The sequence below is a fragment of the Pongo abelii genome, chromosome 21, assembly GCF_028885655.2.
Source record: "Pongo abelii isolate AG06213 chromosome 21, NHGRI_mPonAbe1-v2.0_pri, whole genome shotgun sequence".
Taxonomy (NCBI): domain Eukaryota; kingdom Metazoa; phylum Chordata; class Mammalia; order Primates; family Hominidae; genus Pongo; species Pongo abelii.
Window position 1 is genome coordinate 40,886,315 of NC_072006.2, and position 19,696 is coordinate 40,906,010.

Below are 19,696 nucleotides of genomic sequence, written 5' to 3' on the forward strand. Positions count from 1 at the left end.
TTTAATAATAAAGATTCATATAATCAACTAGTATAATAAATCAGTGTATTAAAATCATCAGCAGGGCTGTGCGCGGTGGCTCACGCCTGTAATCCCAGCACTTTGAGCAGCTGAGGCAGGTGGATCATGAGATCAGGAGTTCGAGACCAGCCTGCCAAGAGACTAGCCTGGCCAAGATGGTGAAACTCCATCTCTACTAAAAATACAAAAATTAGCAGGGTGTGGTGGCGGGCGCCTACAATCCTAGCTACTCGGGAGGCTGAGGCAGGAGAATTGCTTGAACCCGGGAGGCAGAGGTTGCAGTGAGCCGAGACCACATCATTGCACTCCAGCCTGCGCGACAGAGCAAGACTGCAATTCAAAAAGAAAAAAAAAAAAAATCAGCAAATCATTTTCTTTTTTTTTTTAGACAGAGTTTTGCTCTTGTTGCCTAGGCTGGAGTGCAATAGTGCGATCTCGACTCAGAGCAACCTCCGCCTCCTGGGTTCAAGCCATTCTCCTGCCTCAGCCTCCAGAGTAGCTGTGGCATGTGCCATCATGCCCGGCTAATTTTGTTTTTTTTGTTTGTTTGTTTGTTTTTGACGCGGAGTCTTGTTCTGTCGCCCAGGCTGGAGTGCAGTGGTGCAATCTCGGCTTATTGCAAGCTCCATCTCCCAGGTTCACGCCATTCTCCTGCCTCAGCCTCCCGAGTAGCTGGGACTACAGGCGCGTGCCACCACGCCCGGCTAATTTTTTATTTTTAGTAGGCACGGGGTTTCTCCATGTTGGTAAGGCTGGTCTTGAACTCCTGACCTCAGGTGATCCACCTGCCTCGGCCTCCCAAAGTGCTGGGATTACAGGCGTGAGCCACCGTGCCAGGCCCAGCAAATCGTTTTCAAGTAGAAATCTGTTCAAACTGATAATCCAGGGATAAGAATAAAAATCCTATATATGTGTGCATATATATATGTATATTTAAGTATCTATAGCAATCATTACCTTCAAAATATACTAAGAAACAGACTTCATAAAGAAATTTATAAAGAGGTTGGATACTTGGATAAAACTATCTACAATCAGATAATCCTCTGCAGATTGCTGAAAAAGTACAATTTCCACTCTAAAAATCCCATGGGCACTCTGCTAAGGTGTGGCTAAGATGTGGATCTCTTGCCTCCTGTAACTGGGTGAGGGTCATCTGGTCTGTAACGGTGGCATCACTACCTGCTTTGGAACCCATTTCTTGCTGCAGTCCCGTCTAGAGCACTTCTGACAACAAATGTAACAATCATGTCTTAGTACATTAAGGGACACCTACTTTAGTCCACACTAGATGTAGCACTTCATGAATATTCTTTGATGAAAATGTCAATAAATCTATTTTTAATTTCAGCTGCTTTTTCTTTTCTCTCTCTCCCCCTAGGTTTTTTTTTTTTTTTTAAACAACCATGGAGCTGGGTGTGGTAGCTCATGCCTATAATACCAGCACTTTGGGAGGCCGAGGCAGGAGGATTGCTTGAGCTCAGGAGTTTCAGATCAGCATGGGCAACATAGTGAGACCTCTTCTCTACAAATAATTTAAAAATTGGCCAGGCATGGTGGCACACACCTGTGGTCCCACCTACTTGGGAGGCTACCTTAGCCTCCCAAGTAGGTGGGAATTGCTTGAACCCAGGTGGTAGAGACTGCAGCAAGCCATGGCCATGCCACTGTACTCCAGCCTGGATGACAGAGACCCTGTCTCAAAAAAAAAAAAGATCCTGGGGCCAGGCACAGTGGCTCATGCCTGTAATCCCAGCACTTTGGGAGGCTGAGATGGGTGGATGGCTTGAGCCCCAGAGTTTCGACATGGCAAAGCTCCGTCTCTAAAAAAAATACAAAACTTAGCCAGGCATGGTGGCAAGAGCTACTCAGGAGGCTGAGGCAGGAGGATCACTTGAGCCCAGGAGGCTGCAATAAGCCATGATTGTGCCACTGCACTCCAGTCTGGGCAACAGATCAAGCCCTTGGCACAAACGCTTTGGCTCTCTCTGTTGTCCTGGAGGTTACAAAATGTTGTTCCCAGGGTTCTCCCTCCTCTAGTTCTAACACCCTCCTCCCTCCTCTGCTTACATGGTGTGATTAGTAGAAAAGGAAAACTTAAACTGCAGTAAGATTTATCTCACTTTCAGGTGGGTGCGGTGGCTCATGCCTGTAATCCCAGCACTTTGGGAGGCCGAGGCAGGCGGATCACTTGAGGTCAGGAGTTCAGGACCAGCTTGGCCAACATGGTGAAACCCCGTCTCTACTAAAAATACAAAAACTAGCTGGACATGGTGGCAGGTATCTATAATCCCAGCTACTTGGGAGGCTGAGGCAGGAGAATCACTTGAACCCAGGAGGCGAAGGTTGCAGTGAACCGAGATCATGCCACTGCACTCCAGCCTGGGTAACAGACAGAGACTCCATCTCAAAAAAAAAAAAAAAAAAAAGATTTACCTCACTTTCTACTGTAACAACCAAAACAAAATATATAACTTTTTTCTGTTCTCTCTACTAAACATTTATTCCCCTTTCTGCTATTTCCTCAATTCTTCAGAAGCCAAGTGTGGCCTTCTACTTGTTTTCTCAAGCCTCACCTTTGGCTTTCACAGGTTTCGGTAGTATCTGAACCATAGTAGGTAGAGGAAGGCAGGGAAAATGAAGCAAAACAGTCTACTCTCCTGTTTATTACAAGGTCTTTTGGGTGAGGAGCCTGGAACAACCAGGTACAAGAGGCAGTAGATGGTGGGAAGAACCCTAGACTCCCAGGTCCAGGTCAAAGTCAAAAGATGTAGGTTCTAGCCTGGCTTCACCAACTTAACAGACACTAGCTCTGAACAAGTCACAAACCTCTCAGTGTCATCTGTAAAATAGAGTTAAAATATCTTCAACTACTTACTTTACAAGAGACTGGAAGATTAAAATTAGATATTATTTGTGAAAGTGCTCTGAAAATAGTTAAATGCTATTTTAAAAATCATTTCATATGCCCATGCAATTTCTGCCCCGCAAAACAAAGTACCGGTGGTTGCTTCTTTTCATCACTAGAGCCAAAACAAGTATGGCAAAATTATCCACTTCTTGACAATTCTGAGCCGTAGACAAAATTACAGGCATACTAAAATAAAATGGGAAAAGTACCAACAAATGACAAGAGACAACATAAGCCTTGCTCAAAGCTATATTGAGAATGCCTCCTTACAAGTCATCTCAGGACAAATTTCATGGTAAAAGGTTGGTTCTAGTCTTCCTTTAGCTTCCTGAAGCCTGGAGGATGCAGCAATGTCTTCAGTATATTTATGAGGATAACGGACAGAAGGATGAGGTGAAATACTACACATTTTTAGGCTTCTCCTTAAAGAGACAGGGTAAGCCACAAAGGTGATGCCAAAACATCTATAGGATTAACACAGTGGAAACGGCTCAGGTTTTAAGAGTAGGAAAGATTTCTGTTTCTGTCTGGCTTTGCCACTTCTTTACTGGGCAAACCAGCCTTTCATTCGGATTTTTAATCTGTGAAGTAGGAATAATACTATCTATCTCAAAGGGATATTCTGAGAATTAGAGAGAATGTATGTAAAGCACTTGGCACATAAGACATAATAAATCATAGCAGGACAGGCAAAAACAACAACAAAACCCTCAAGCCGTCTACTTCTATGCAAATCTGGAGGCTTTTCCTCTACACCAGTGGTTCTCAACCAAGGAAATTTTGCCTCCCAGGGACATCTGGCAATGCCTGGAGACATTTTTGGTTGTCACCACTGGGGAGTGCTATTAGCATCTAGTGGGTAGAGGCCAAAGATGCTGCTAAACATTCTACAACGCACAGAGCAGTGTTCTACAACAAACAATTATCCAACCCAAAACATCAACAGTGAGAAATCCTGCCATACAGCAGGCATTCTTTGATACTCAATAAGAGTAAGCTACTTTACCTTTCCTAGCCTTCGTTTACTCACTGGCAATGTGGGAATAAATTTATCTGTGCTCCCTTCCTCATCAAGCTATTGGGATGTTCAAATGAAGTAATGGATGAGAGGCATTATTATCATTATACCTTTTACTACATACACAAAACCATCCACTTGCTGCGCAAAGACAGAAGCATTCACATACTGTGGAGGGGGAGATGGAGGCTAACGGGATGGAAGTCTTTGTTTGGAGGTGCCATGATCTAAAGAGGGCCTCTTGCCTATCTACCTGCTTGGCGAGAGCCAAGAGAGTTCTCATGTGATGGCACAGGAGCACTTATGTCTCAGGGAGAGAGAGGAGTAACGTGGAATGTGGGAAGTGGGTAGGAACAGCATAGGCCTATCAAAGAGGAGCAGATAGAAGTCAGGAAGTGAGACACTGCTTTGTGTCTTAGTCTACTTGGGCTGTCATAACAAAATAACATAGACTTGATGGCTTAAAACAACAGAAATTTATTTTCTCACAGTTCTGAAGGCTGCAAAGTTCAAGATTAAGGTTCTAGAAGGGTTCAGTTTCTCATGATGAATCTCTTCCTGGTTTGTGGACAGCTGCCTTCTTGCTGTGTCCCCATATGGCAGGGGAAGGGAGAGAGAAAGAGAGCCTCTTTCTCTATTTATTTATTTTTTGAGACAGGGTCTCACTCTGTTGCCCAGGCTGGAGTGCAGTGGCACAATCACAGCTCACTGCAGCCTCAACCTCCCAGGCTCAAGTGATCCTCGCAGCTCAGCCTCCCAAGTAGCTGGGACTACAGGCATCTGCCACCACACCTGGATAATTTTTTTAATTTTTTGGTAGACAGGATCTCCCTTTGTTGCCCAGGCTGGTCTTGAACTTCTGGCTTCAGGTGATCCTCCCGCATCAGCCTCCCAAAGTGCTGGGATTACAGGTGTGAGCCCGGTTATAGGTGTGTGCCTGGCTCAGATTTTATTTCCTTCCTCCTCTCCTAGGCACAACATTTTTGGCACAGCCCTTCACATACACACATACACAAATGGTACTTAAAGGAGAGAGTTTTCTGGAAATATGAGGGGAAGCAGCAGGAGAAACCAAATGGAGGTTAAAAAAGCATGCAGTGGCCGGGCGTGGAGGTTCACGCCTGTAATCCCAGCACTTTTGGAGGCCGAGGCAGGTGGATCAAGAGGTCAAGAGATCGAGACCATCCTGGCCAACATGGTGAAACCCCATCTTTAGTCAAAATACAAAAATTAGCTGGGCATGGTGGTGTACACCTGTAGTCCCAGCTACTTGGGAGGCTGAAGCAGGAGAATCGCTTGAACCCGGGAGGCAGAGGTTGCAGTGAGCCAAGATCACGCCACTGCACTCCAGCCTGGTGACAGAGCAAGACTCCATCTCAAAAAAAAAAAAAAAAAAGGCGTGCAGCTGGGAGGCTGAGGCAGGAGAATCACTTGAACCCAGGAGGCAGAGGTTCCAGTGAGCCAAGATCGTGCCACTGCATTCCAGCCTGGGTGACCATGCAAGACTCCGTCTCAAAAAAAAAAAAAAAAAAGCCTGCAGCTTGCCAAGGGAGAGAGAAGTCTGGTGAAAGATAAAAGAAGGGGTGGGAGTGGGAATGGAGAGGTCACAGGGATGAAAATGGGGGTGGCAGGATTTAAAAGCAAATTAATAAGCACAAAATAAGTCAGCAGCTCCAGAGGCTGCAGGTGAAGGGCCTTGCCTTGGGCAGATAAAGTAATAAGCAACAGATCATCTCCTGGTGTCACCCGCACACCCCCTCCCCGCCCCTCCGCCCATCCGTCAACACTCCCTCAGGAAAGGATGGCATGGCCTCACTCATACAAAGCTACAAGAGTATTTCAAGAAGGGACAATGACAATAAACCAAAAGAACAGAGTGGAAAAGAAGGAATTTCAAGCAGCTGGGCATGGTGGCTCATGCCTGTAATCCCAGCACTTTAGGAGGCCAAGGCAGGTAGATCATAAGGTCAGGAGTTCGAGACCAGCCTGACCAACATGGTGAAACCCCGGCTCTACTAAAAATACAAAAATTAGCCAGGTGCACGCCTGTAATCCCAGCCACTCAGGAGGCTGAGGCAGGAGAATCACTTGAAACCGAGAGGCAGAGCTTGCAGTGAGCCGAGATTGCGCCATTGCACTCCAGCCTGGGTGACAGAGTGAGACTCCGTCTCAAAAAAAAAAAAAAAAAGAAGGAATTTCAGGCACATTTACCGAACAATAAGGAACAAGAGAGAAAACAAAACTTTCTTTTCTTTTTTTTTTGAGGCAGAGTTTTGCTCTGTCGCCCAGGCTGTAGTGTAGTGGCATGATCTTAGGTCACTGCAACCTCTGCCTTCTGGGTTCAAGTGATTCTCCTGCCTCCGCCTCCCAAGTAGCTGGGACTACAGGCCTGCATCACCACACCCAGCTAATTTTTGTATTTTTAGTAGAGATGGAATTTCACCATGTTGGCGAGGCTGGTCTCAAACTCCTGACCTCAAGTGATCTGTCAGCCTTGGCCTCCCAAAGTGCTGGGATTACAGGCGTGAGCCACTGCACCTGGCCAAGACCTTTCTTTTGGTAAATCATATCACACCAGCGTCTAGTGGTCATCAACTGTGCTGGTCATCTGCTCCTTGTGTAGTTCTCTGACACTAACATAAAAATGTGGTATATTACTGACATCTAGTCCTCTCTGATGAAAACTGTGATACTGACAGAAAGACCACATTATGCATAGACTTGGCAAACTTTAGGGAGAACACTGCAGCCTACGTACGTCACCAGCCATGGATGGTAAATTTTCCTTACTGAAACTGAAAGTCAAGACACTTTGATTGTGAGTCAAACTCCACCCTCATACTTTCTTTTTCTTTTCTTTTTTTTTTTGAGACAGTCTCACTGAGTCACCCAGACTGGGGTGCAGTGGCGTGATCTTGGCTCACTGCAACCTCCGCCTCCTGGGTTCTAGCAATTCTCCTGCTTCAGCCTCCCGAGTAGTTGGGATTACAGGTGTGTGCCACCACACCTAGCTAATTTTTCTATTTATAGTAGAGACAAGGTTTCACTTTGTTGTCCAGGCTGGTCTCGAACTCCCGACCTCAAGTGATCCACCTGCCTTAGCCTCCCAAAGTGCTGGGATTACAGGTGTGAGCCACTACACCCAGCCCCACCCTCATACTTTCTGCTTAACATTGCCACATTATTTTTTCCCTTAGCATCTCTATCTGTAAAATACAAAAATCTCAAAGATAACTTGATTGAATGTGGCTCATGGAAACAAAAGTAGGAAGAAATAAAAGGGGAGAAACATCAAAAAGATGCTTAAGAAATAGGTTTTTTGGTCTGACACGGTGGCTCACACCTGTAATCCCAGTACTTTGGGAGGCTGTGGTGGGCAGATCATGAGGTCAGGAGATCGAGACCATCCTGGCCAACATGATAAAACCCTGTCTCTACTAAAAATACAAAAATTAGCTGGGCATGGTGACCCATGCCTGTAATCCCAGCTACTTGGGAGGCTGAGGCAAGAGAATTGCTTGAACCAGGGAGTCGGAGGTTGCAGTGAGCCGAGATTGCACCACTGCACTCCAGCCTGGCGACACAATGAGACACCGTCTCAAAAAAAAAAAAAAAAAAAAAAAGAAATAGATTTTTTAAAGTATTCCTTTCATTGAAAGTCAAGCTAAATATGTTTTAAGTTACTATTTAGATGATACGGAAAATTAAATACTATCAGAAGAAAAGGCTTGTCCATATTTTAGTGAAAACAGAAAAGTCTTTACCTTATCATTTAGAAGTGGTTTGATCTCTGTGAGCTGAACATCCTGAAGTTCATCCATGAGGTTAGATGATGAGAGTAGAGGAATCTCAAGAATAAATCAGTAACTCTGAAACAGAAAAGAAAGAAGTGAAGAAAAAGGCTTAAGCCAGAAGTTGAATAGTCACAGTACATCCATTCATTCAAATATGAGACTTACTCTGTGCCATGCCCTGCTCAGGGTGCTAAAGACGCATAGTTACGGCAGATAGACACTAACGTGGTCTATAGGATTCTTGCCTCCTGGTATTCACACCCTTGCATAATCCCCCCAGTGAGTGTGGGTAGGGCCTGTGGCTTGCTTTTAACCATTAGAATATGGCAAAAGTGATGGAATGTACATGAGTGACTTTACATGATTAAATTATATAATATTTTCACATCTGTCTTGCTGAGGGACACTCTCCCCTGCTAGGTCTGAAGAGGCAAGCTGATGTGCTGTGAGAGGGCCATGTAACAGGGAACTGAGAGCAGCCTCCAGCAGAAAGACAGCAAGAAACTAAGACCTTCAGTTCAACAATCTGCAAGGAACTGAATGCTGCCAACAACAGGAGCCTGGAAGCAGATCCTTCCCCAGCTGAGTGTCAGATAAGAAGCTGACTGACACCTTGATAGCCATGTTGCAGAGGACCTACACAACCCACACCAGACTCCTGAACCACAGAAACTGTGAGACAATGAGTATGTGTTGTTTTAGGCTACTACATTTGTGGTAATATTTTTATGCAGCAACAGATTAATACAATTAATACAATAGTCTTTGCTCTCATGGAGCACACATTTTAGTTACTGAAGATGGATAAAGAAACAACATACTCAAAGCTATGCTTCCAGCTTCCAGACTGGCAGACGGATTAAGTAGGGACAAAAATTGAAGATTATTACTGCAGGATGAGGACTTGAATTAGGAATGGCAGTGGGAATGAAGGAGGAGGGAACCAAGGCTAAGCTTACTAATCCTGTTTTGGGGAATCACAGCAGTGGGTGAAAGGTATGGTAGTCAGTTCCAAGATGGCCTTCAACGAGCCCAGTGATCCCTGACTCCTGATATTCATTCACACATATGTATAATCCCCCACCCAAATAAATTAGGGATGGCTCGTGTAACTAATAGAATATGGAGGAAGCAACAATACGTGACTTCTGAAGCTACATCATAAAACTCATTACAGTTTCTGCTTCAAGACACTGTAAACTACTAGTTCTAGGGGAAGCTAGCCACCATATCATCAGGGCACTCAAACAGCTCTCTGGAGAGGCCCATGTGGAGAGGAACCAACTTGCCAGTGCCAACCTGCTAGCCATGTGCGTGAGTTACCTTGCAAATGAATCCTCCAGCCCCAGTCAAGAGTTCGGATGGCTACAGCCCCAGGGACATCTGACTGCAACCACATGAGAGACTCTAAGTCAGAACCACCCTACCAAGCCTGCTCCCAAGTTTCTGACCCACAGAAACCATGAGAGATAATAATTTTGTTTTAGAGTGATCTATAGCAATGGAGAACTAATACAGCGGGAGAGCAGAATGGGGAGTTCAGAGAGAAAAGGCAAGTTGGAGAGAGGTAGGCAGGGTAATGAACTACAAATTCTTCTTCTATCTCACCATGCAAGAAGCCATGGGGATAGGCTGCAAATACTCAATATTGCAGGAAAGTGATTCCCACCTAGACTTCAAAGCTTCGGCATCATCCTTTTTGTCTTGGCCCTAAACCTGTCAAGTCAGGAAAAATGTTAATTCAGAGTTGGGGATTTACATTTAACAACCATTTATTGAGTACCCATTGCACTGTGGAAGATACAAAAAGGGTCCCTGCCTCTAAAGAGTAGAGATGACGTTGATCTACAAATTGATAAATAAAAAGAAGGGCCATAGGAATTCAAAGGAGAAGCAATTATGTCTGATTGGTGGAAATCAAGAAAGCCTTCAAAAGATATTAGTCTAATATATACATATGTGTGTGTGTGTGTGTGTATGGTATTTTTTGTTTGTTTTTTTTTGAGACCTAGTCTTGCTCTGTCGCCCAGGCTGGAGTACAGTGGCACATTGGTGGTTCACTGGAATCTCTGCCTCCTGGGCTCAAGCAATTCTCATGCCTCGGCCTCCCAAGAAGCTGGGACTATGGGCACTTGCTACCATGCCCAGCTAATTTTTGTATTTTTAGTAGAGACAGGGTTTCACCATGTTAGCTAGGCTGGTCTTAAACTACCTTCAAGTGATCCACCCACCTCAGCCTCCCAAGGTGTTAGGATCACAGGCGTGAGCCACTGCGCCTGGCCTAGTGTACTATATTAATCCGCTTTTCTGTTTACCTTCTAGAGATAGAATGACATGATTTTGATTTAATTACCTATGGAGAGGGTACGTGTTCCAGGCTACCTTTTAGCTATTATTTGCCAACACACTGAAATAAATCCTCCTCCCAGCTATGCCTGTGTTAGAACAGACTAACAAAAAAGCCCTCTTATCATTTATTCAAGGGACCCAGGGGATATCTATTGAGAACACTCCTCAGGCTATGAACCCCACATGCTAACTGTGAATATTCCAAAAGTGTGAATCACCTAGAGACCACAAGTTTGATGATGTTTAACCTCCCTATAGGACAGTGGTTCTTTTGTCAGATCCCAGGCACCCATATACTTGATTGAGCTACTTAATGCCCAGAAGTTGAATTTTTTTTTTGTTTTTATACCAGTCACATTTCAAAAGGGGATGAGGTGGCTTGACTCTTAAACAGTGAATTTCAGCCAGCATCTACATTCTCTTTTTCACAGTCCCCACTTAACTCTCAAAATATTGGCCTAACTGGAATCTACTCCATGTTTGTTTATTAATAACATTACAAACTGTGGCTACTTTTTATTTGAACTTTACTATTTATCAGTTATTTAAAATGGCAATTTAAAAGTGTTTTCCGGCCGGGCCTGGTGGCTCGCACGGGTAATCCCAGCACTTTGGGAGGCTGAGATGGATAGATCACCTGAGGTCAGGAGGTCGAGACCAGCCTGGTCAACATGGTGAAACCCCATCTCTACTAAAAGTACAAAAAAATTAGCTGGGTGTGGTGGCACACACCTATAATTCCAGCTACTCCAGCAGGGTGAGGCACAAGAATCACTTGAACCCAGGGGGCGGAGGTTGCAGTGAGCCAAGATCTGGCAACTGTACTCCAGCCTGGGCAACAGAACAAGACTCTGTCTCAAAAATTCAAAAACAAAACAAAACAAAATCAGCTTTTTCCCTTTTATAAAAGCAATATGTGCTCACTTTAGAAAATATGGAAATCGGCCGGGCGCAGTGGCTCACGCCTGTAATCCCAGCACTTTGGGAGGCCGAGGCAGGTGGATCATTTGAGGTCAGGTGTTCAAGACCAGCCTGGCCAACATGGAGAAACCCCGTCTCTACTAAAAATTAAAAAATTAGACAGGTGTGGTGGTGCACGCCTGTAATCCCAGCTACTCGGAAGGCTGAGGCAGGAGAATCACTTGAGCCTTGGAGGTGGAGGTTGCAGTAAGCTGAGACTGCACCACTGCACTCCAGCCTGGGCAACAGAGTGAGACCCTGTCTCAAAAAACAAAAAACAAAAAAAGAAGAAAATACGGAAATCAGCCGGGAACGGTGGCTCATGCCTGTAATCCCAGCATGCTGGGAGGCTGAGGCGGGTGGATCACCTGAGGTTTGAGACCAGCCTGGACAACATGGTGAAACCCTGTCTCTACTAACAATACAAAAATTAGCTGGGTGTGGTGGCAAGCCCTGTAATCTCAGCTACTCGGGAGGCTGAGGCAGGAGAATCACTTGAGCCTGGGAGGCAGAGGTTGCAATGAGCTGAGATCGCACCACTGCACTCCAGCCTGGGTGACAGAACAAGACTCCGTCTAAAAAAAAAAGAAAAAAGAAAATACGGAAATCACAGAATAATGAACAGATAATTTACTCATAGTCCTTCCATCTAAAGAAAACCATTTTAGCCTATTTCCACTTTTTTTTTTCCCCACTTAAATGGTGATTTCCTGAAATTGTTTTTTTAACTCACCCACTTTATCCCTACTTTAATTCACTTACTGGAAAGCAATGCACTTCAAGATGGGAATTATTCAAATATGACTTCACATGGGTGGGCCTGTCAAAGGGTCAGAGAAAGGCCTAAGGTGCCCTCAAGTCCAAAGTGACTGGCATTCACCTAGTGTTCCTTTTTTTTTTTTTTGAGATGGGGTCTTACTCTTTCACCTAGGCTGGAGTGCAGTGGCACAATCATGGCTCTCAACCTCCCAGGCTCAAGCAATCCTCCCACCCCAGCCTCTCACATAGCTGAGACAATGGGCATGTGCCACCATGACTTGCTAATTAAAAAAAAATTTTTTTAGGGACAGGAGTTTCCCTGTGTTGTCCAGACTGCTCTTGAACTCCTAGACTCAAGCAACCCCCTGCCTTGGCTTCCCAAAGTGCTGGGATTACAGGTGTGAGCCACCACACCCATCCCTACGTATTTTTTTAAAGATGAAGAACAATGCAATTTTTACACCAACAAACACTTACACAAAGACACAAATTAAATGAGAAGGCTGTCCCTATCAGCCAGGCCCAATGCAGGTTCAGGCGACAATGCTGTGCAGGACAGTAAGCTGCTCCAGGGTGACTCAGGATTTGGCAACATGGCAGTAGACATTCACCTTCCACGTATTAGGGGGCCTAATGCATTCTTCTGGAGACTCCATTTTTGCTCCGCTTTCAATGTCTCAAGCCCTTGCCTATGAGCAGTTTTATAACATATACAAGAAAACTAAGATTCTGGTGGAAAACTCCATCTCCAGATCCCTCAGCTGCACAGACGGGCTCCCTCCTGGGGATCTAAGGCCTGCAGTTCCGGCATCTGTACAAATGGTATGGCTGCCAGATCCCATACAGGTACTAAAAGCTATTAATATTTTCGAAAGGCAAGTAGGGATTTTATAAATTGCAGTCAACAATTTTTGCCTCTTTCCTAGTCATATGAGTAGGAGGGAGGATTGATAAGGAAACACTAGCCATCTTCAAATTAAGGAAATGAGTCTGATACCAAATGGCTAGAAAGGGAAAGGAGAAAAGGTGGCCACCTACTCTGTCAGGAATTATAATCTCGGCACCTTATGTTTAATCCTCATAACAATCCTCTCTGGTAGATATCTTTCTTTCTTTTTTTTCCTGAGACAAGAGTCTTGCTCTGTTGCCCAGGCTGGAGCACAGTGGTGCAATCTTGGCTCACTGCAACTTCCGCTTCCCAGGTTCAAGTGATTCTCCTGCCTCAGCCTCCCAAGTAGCTGGGACTATAGGCACATGCCTCCATGCCCGGCTAATCTTTGTATTTTTCAGTAAAGACAGGGCTTCCCTGTTAGCAAGGCTGGTCTCAAACTCCTGCCCTCAAGTAATCTGCCAGCTTCAGTCTCCCAAAGTGCTGGGATTACAAGTATGAGCCACCCCGCCTGGCCTAGATATCTTTATTTATTTATTTTTTTCTTTGAGACAGAGTTTTATTCATCACACAGGCTGGAGTGCAGTGGCACGATCTCAGCTCACTGCAACCTCCGCCTCTTGGGTTCAAGCGATTCTCCTGTCTCAGCCTCCTGAGTGGCTGGGATTACAGGCATCCGCCACCAGGACCAGCTAATTTTTATATTTTTAGTAGAGACGGGGTTTTACCATGTTGGCCAGGCTGGTCTCGAACTCTTGACCTCAGGTGATCTGCCTGCTTTGGCCTCCCAAAGTGGTGGGATTACAGGCGTGAGCCACCGCACTCAGCCTTTATTCTTTTCTTTTTTTTTTTTTTTTTTTTGAGACGGATTCTCACTCTGTCGCCCAGGCTGGAGTGCAGTGGCCCATCTCAGCTCACTGTAAGCTCCGCCTCCTGGGTTCACGCCATTCTCCTGCGTCAGCCTCCTGAGTAGCTGGGACTACAGGCGCCCGCCACTACGCCCAGCTAATTTTTTGTATTTTTAGTAGAGATGGGGTTTCACCGCGTTAGCCAGGATGGTCTCGATCTCCTGACCTTGTGATCCACCCGCCTCAGCCTCCCAAAGTGCTGGGATTACAGGCGTGAGCCACCGCGCCCAGCCAGGGAAAGGATTTTAAAACCTCTGCTTTTCCCGTTACAGGTTGAGCATCCCAAATTCAAAAATCTGAAATCCAAAATGCTCCAACGGATGCCTGGAAGAGGTGACAAAGACGGATGGATAGATGGATGGATGGGTGGATGGATACATGGACACACACATACATAAACAAGCTCCAGTGGGCATCTCCCTTGAACATCAAGTCTGTGCTCAAAAAGATTGGGGTTTTGGAGCATTTCAGATTTCACATTTTCAGATTTGAGATGCTTAAACAGTAAGTATAATACAAATATTGCAAAATCAGAAAAAATCCAAAATCTGAAATACTTCTGGTTCAAGGCATTTTGTTTTTTTTTTGTTTTTTTTGTGGGGGGGGGGGGAGTTTTGAGACAGAGTCTCACTCTGTCGCCCAGGCTGGAGTGCAGTGGCTCAATCTCGGCTCACTGCAACCTCCGCCTCCTGGGCTCAAGCGATTCTCCTGCCTCCATCTCCCAAGTAGCTGGGACTACAGGTGCCACCATGCCCAGCTAATTTTTGTATTTTTAGTAGAGACAAGGTTTCACCATGTTGGCCAGGCTGGTCTCGAACTCCTGACCTCAGGTGATCTGCCTACCTCAGCCTCCCAAAGTGCTGGGATTACAGGCATAAGCCACTGTACCCAGGCTGTTCAAGGCATTTTGGATAAGGGATACTCAACCCATATACCATAATGTCTGTGCCAGGCCCCATCTACTGATTGTAGGACCCCGAGCACGTTTTTTCCTCTTTACCCAGCCTGTGGCACCTCCTTGAGGTAACAGAAGCCTAAAGCAATCCTATACATACCAACAATGACTCAGACACCTTAGAAATGAAGCTCTGAGTCATCACACCAGGACAAGAGCCCTCACTATCTCAGTAGTTATAACGCTAAGGGCATAGAGGACGTGGAATGAGTAGAGAAAAGAGAAATAAAGTTCCAGCTATTACTTGGCAAACAGTTTCAGAGGCAAGGGCTATTTCTTGCTTGTTAGAATAGTGAGCTTCAAAATCTATCACCTGGACATCTTGTTTAGAATCTCAGATATGATCAGTTTTAAGTGACGAGAGTCTAACATGTGACCTCATCACTGAGGAGAGGTGGAGATAATCTGAGGTGAGGAGATGAACTGAAAGCCTTCATTATTATTAGCAACAATCTTTTTTTTTTTTTTTTTTTTGGGACAGAGTTTGGCTCTGTCACCCAGGCTAGAGTGCAGTGGCACAATCTCGGCTACCTGCAACCTCTGTCTTCCAGGCTCAAGCCATTCTCTCACCTCACCCTTCAAGTAGCTGGGACCACAGGCACACACAACCACGCCCAGCTAATTTTTGTACATTTTGTAGTGTCAGGGTTTCACTCTGTTGCCCAGGCTGGTCTCTAACTCCTGAGCTCAAGCGATCCACCCACCTCAGCCTCCCAAAGTGCTAGGATTACAGGCGTGAGCCACCATGCCCAGCCAATTAGCAACAATCTTCAATAGAGATCAGCGAGGATGGGGTAAAGGAAGACTCCATTAATTTGATTTCGTCCTGCCTTCTTCCAAAATTTCAGTAAACTAGATAGAACTTTTATTTTTTATTTTTAAATGTTTTGGGGGCCGGGAATGGTGGCTCACGCCTGTAATCCCAGCACTTTAGGAGGCCGAGGCGGGCGGATCACCTGAAGTCAGGAGTTTGAGACCAGTCTGGCCAACGTGGTGAAACCTGGTGTCTACCAAAAATACAAAAATTAGCCGGGCATGATGGCACGTGGCTGTAATCCCAGCTACTCAGGAGGCAGAAGCAGGAGACTCGCTTGAACCTGGGAGGCGGAGGTTGCAGTGAGGTGAGATTGTGCCACTGCACTCCAGACCAGGTGACAGAGCGAGACTGTCTCAAGAAAAAAAAAAAAATTGTTTTTTTGGAGACAGGGTCTTGCTCTGTCACTCAGGCTAGAGTGCAGTGGCACCATCTTAGCTCACTGTAACCTTGAATTCCAATGGTCAAGCAATCCTCCCGCCTCAGCCTCCCAAAGAGCTAAGAACTACAGACATATACCACTATGCCTGGCTAATTTTTGTTTTTTGGTAGAAACAGGTCTTACTATGTTGCCCAGGCTAAGATGCGATTTTTTAAAGACTCAACAGGTCCAATCAACTAAAATGTGAATATACTGGAGAAACAAAATAGTTTGCAGAAACCTCGCTGAAAGGTAACAAGGGTCTGTCAGGCTCCTGAAATTATGAAATGTGGAAAAACAAAAAAAAAAAGGAGGGGGAGCTCTGGGATATAAAGTTGGTAAAAATAGCACAAGGTTGGCCAGGGCACAGTGGCACATGCCTATAATCCTAGCACTGTGGGAGGCCGAGATGGGAGAATTATTTGAGGCCAGGAGTTCGAGACCAGCCTGGCCAATATGGTAAAACCCTGTCACTATTAACCATACAAAAATTAGCCAGGCTTGGTGGTAATTCCAGCTACTTGGGAGGCTGAGGCATGAGAATCGCTTAAAACTGGGAGGAGGTTGGAGTGAGCCAAGATTGCGCCACTGCACTCCCGCCTGGGCAACAGAGGGAGATCCTGTCTCGAAAAAAAAAAAAAAAGAAATAAAAAAAGTAGAACAAGGTCAGAGAAGAGTTAGATTTTGCCGAAGTTTTCAGTTGGGGAGATAAAAGAATTATGGCACAATGAATGGAAATTAGTGAGCTGAGAAAAAGTAACAGAGAAACTGATTTGTTAAAAAGAAAATCAGTTTCAGTCAGGAATCCAAGAGAGACCCGAGCATAGGTGGGAGTGAGAATGAGTGAGGTAAGCCTCCAAACGATCACCAAACCAGAGATAAGGAGGTCTGTAGGCCTCGGCTCTTCTGAAGGACAACTCAGTGATGGAAAAGAAAGAACCAGTAAGAGACAAAGAAAAAATATTCAGAGATGCTAGAGGAAAGGCAGAAATACAGTGTCAAAGAATTCAAGGGAGAAGAGAGATTTACACAAAAGTGGAGGAAAACTGTCAAATGCTGAAGAAAAAAGGAGGAGGATGAAGACTATGAAAGGGCCATTAACTTTGGACAGTAAAAGTCAGTGGTGTTAAAATCTAGGAAAAATGAAGTTCGGTTCTCCATGCTGAAAAGCCCATGACTATGTACATCACTTTTTAGAAATATAGAAATTAGGCCAGGCGCGGTGGGTCACACCTGTAATCCCAGCATTTTGGGAGGCCGAGGCAGGTGGATCACGAGGTCAGGAGATCGAGACCATCCTGTCTAACATGGTGAAACCCCGTCTCTACTAAAAAAATACAAAAAAATTAGCTGGGCATGGTGGTGGGCGCCTGTAGTCCCAGCTACTCGGGAGGCTGAGGCAGGAGAATGGCATGAATCCAGGAGGCAGAGCTTGCAGTGAGCCGAGATCACACCACTGTGCTCCAGTCTGGGCGACAGAGCAAGACTCCTTCTCAAAAAAAGAAAGAAAAGAATAGAAATATAGAAATTAGTTGGCATAGTGGATCAAATCTGTAATCCCAGCACTTTGGAAGGTGGGAGGATCACTTGAGTCCAGGAGTTCAAGACCAGCCTGAGCAACACAATGAGACCCCATCTCTACAAAAAATTAAACAATTAGCAGGGTGTGATGGTATGTGCCTGTAGTTCAGCCACTCAGGAAGCTGAGGTGGGAGGATTGCCTGAACCCAGGAGGTTGAGGCTGCAGCGAGCCACGACTGCACTGCTGCAGTCCAGCCTGGGCAACAGAGTGAGACCCTGTCTCAAAATAAATAATAGAAATATAGAAACTAACATTTCTGAATTGAAATGCAAGCAAAAATGTCACCAGGAATCCAGGAGAGACACACACTTGGAGGGGCTTTAAAAGATCAACAAGATCAGTGACTTTCAAGTTTTACAGCAAAACTCCAAAATAGAAAACAGAAAACATGTAGAGACTTTGGTTGAAGTGGTGGTGAGACCACTAGGCCTCTGCAGAACACAGTTTAAAGCACGATAATACAGAGTGCAATACTTTGTTCACTCAGAAAAAAGACACCCAGAGACGCATGGATTCTTCCAGTAATGGAAAGAGCCTGTAAGCACATCAGATGTGGATTCTAAACCTAAATGGGCCCCTACATAGCTCAGTGGCGCTGAGCAAAGCATTTTCCTTTTCTGGGCCTCAGTTACCCCATCTGTCAAGGGAAAAGATTGGGCAGGATGACCTTTTTGAGTCCCTGACAGGGCTGGCATTTTGTGATCCTGAAGCTCCCTGTAGAAGCAGTACTTCACATTCCTCCCCACCAGCATGAGCCTTACTACAATCCTAAGCATTTCCCCAGGTACTAGCCTAGTGAGGGTCAACCGCTTGCTGGAGATCACTCAGCAAATAAACAGGAGGATACACTTGGCCTGACCCTGGGGACATGAGGGTCTCAGCTTGTATCTCATTCTGCACTGTGTCCATTTAGTCAGATGAAGCTCACTGAGATTTCAAGCACTTAAAAACATTGCTTTGGCCAGGCGAGGTGGCTCACGCCTCTAATCTAGCATTTTGGGAGGCCAAAGAGGGTGGATTGTTTGAGCCCAGGAGTTTGAGACCAGCCCAGGCAACATGGCGAGACCCTGTGTCTATAAAGAATACAAAAATTAGCCGGGTGTGATGACGTGTGCCTGCAGTCCCAGCTAGTCAGGAGGCTGAGGTGGGAAGACTGCTTGAGCCCAGAAGGTGAAGGCTGCAGTAAGCTGAGATTAAACCACTGCAGTCCAGCCTGGGTGACGGAACACGATCCTGTCTCAAAAAAAAAAAAAAAAAAAAAAAAATATATATATATATATATATATATATATACACACACATACATATACACATACACACATACATATATATAAGTTTCTTTGTTAGTTTAATAAAGACAATAAGAACAATAAGAAAGTTATTGGCTTTTGAAACTGCAAGCTGTCTTGTTTTATAGCTTTTTCCCATGACCAAGTTTGGCCTTTGTCAGGCCTTGCCAGGATGTGCTGACACCAGGCCACTAGCTAGTATTCTAGGGGCAGAGTCAATCACTTTTGATTTTGGCAAGATTGCAGACAGACAACCAAAACAGAATGAAGGTATGGCCGGGCGCGGTGGCTCACGCCTGTAATCCCAGCACTTTGGGAGGCCAACGTGGGCGGATCACGAGGTCAAGAGATCGAGACCATCCTGGCCAACATGGTGAAACCCCGTCTCTACTAAATATACAAAAAATTAGCCGGGCGAGGTAGCGAGTGCCTGTAGTCCAGCTACTCGGGAGGCTGAGGCAGGAGAATGGCGTGAACCGGGGAGGCGGAGCTTGCAGTGAGCCGAGATCGCGCCACTACACTCCAGCCTGGGTAACAGAGCGAGACTCCGTCTCAAAAAAAAAAAAAAAGAGGTGACATGGATTGACCAAAATACCACAACTAATAAATGGCACAGCTGGAATTGAAACCCAGGTCTTCTGATCCCAAATGCTCACTTTATGCCCTAAATCACACTTTCTCCCAGGTCATCACAGATGAAAAGACTGAGAGTGAAAAGAAGAGAAATTCAGAATTGAGAAGACTGCCTCACCACACCCACTCCACACTGAACATGTCTTTATCTCTGCTTAAGCAGTTAGGATTAGGCCACAGGCTCTATGATTAAGCCCTGATATGTAGTGAATAACAAGAAAGCACAGATGGAGGACTGGAATTAGTCTTTACCCATTAATTCAATTAAATAGGGGAGATAAGGTCTATAAACAAATTGTTACAGTTCAAGGCAGTATACATAGAAGCTTATGAACTGGACAAACTCAAAGGCAGTTTCTCAACCTTGGCACAACTGACATTTTAGGCCAGATG

At 45.2% G+C, this 19,696-nt stretch overlaps 1 protein-coding gene across 2 annotated transcripts in view; it reads right to left on the reverse strand.

Annotated features, from left to right (window-relative positions):
• Window positions 1–19,696, reverse strand: part of NDRG3 (NDRG family member 3) — a 90,352-nt gene that overhangs the window by 59,215 nt on the left and 11,441 nt on the right. For both annotated transcript variants that reach the window (XM_024238513.3, NM_001132306.2), the window contains 1 exon segment: window positions 7,715–7,819. In XM_024238513.3, the coding sequence (XP_024094281.1) occupies window positions 7,715–7,771 (57 nt within the window). In that variant the 5' untranslated portion in view covers window positions 7,772–7,819.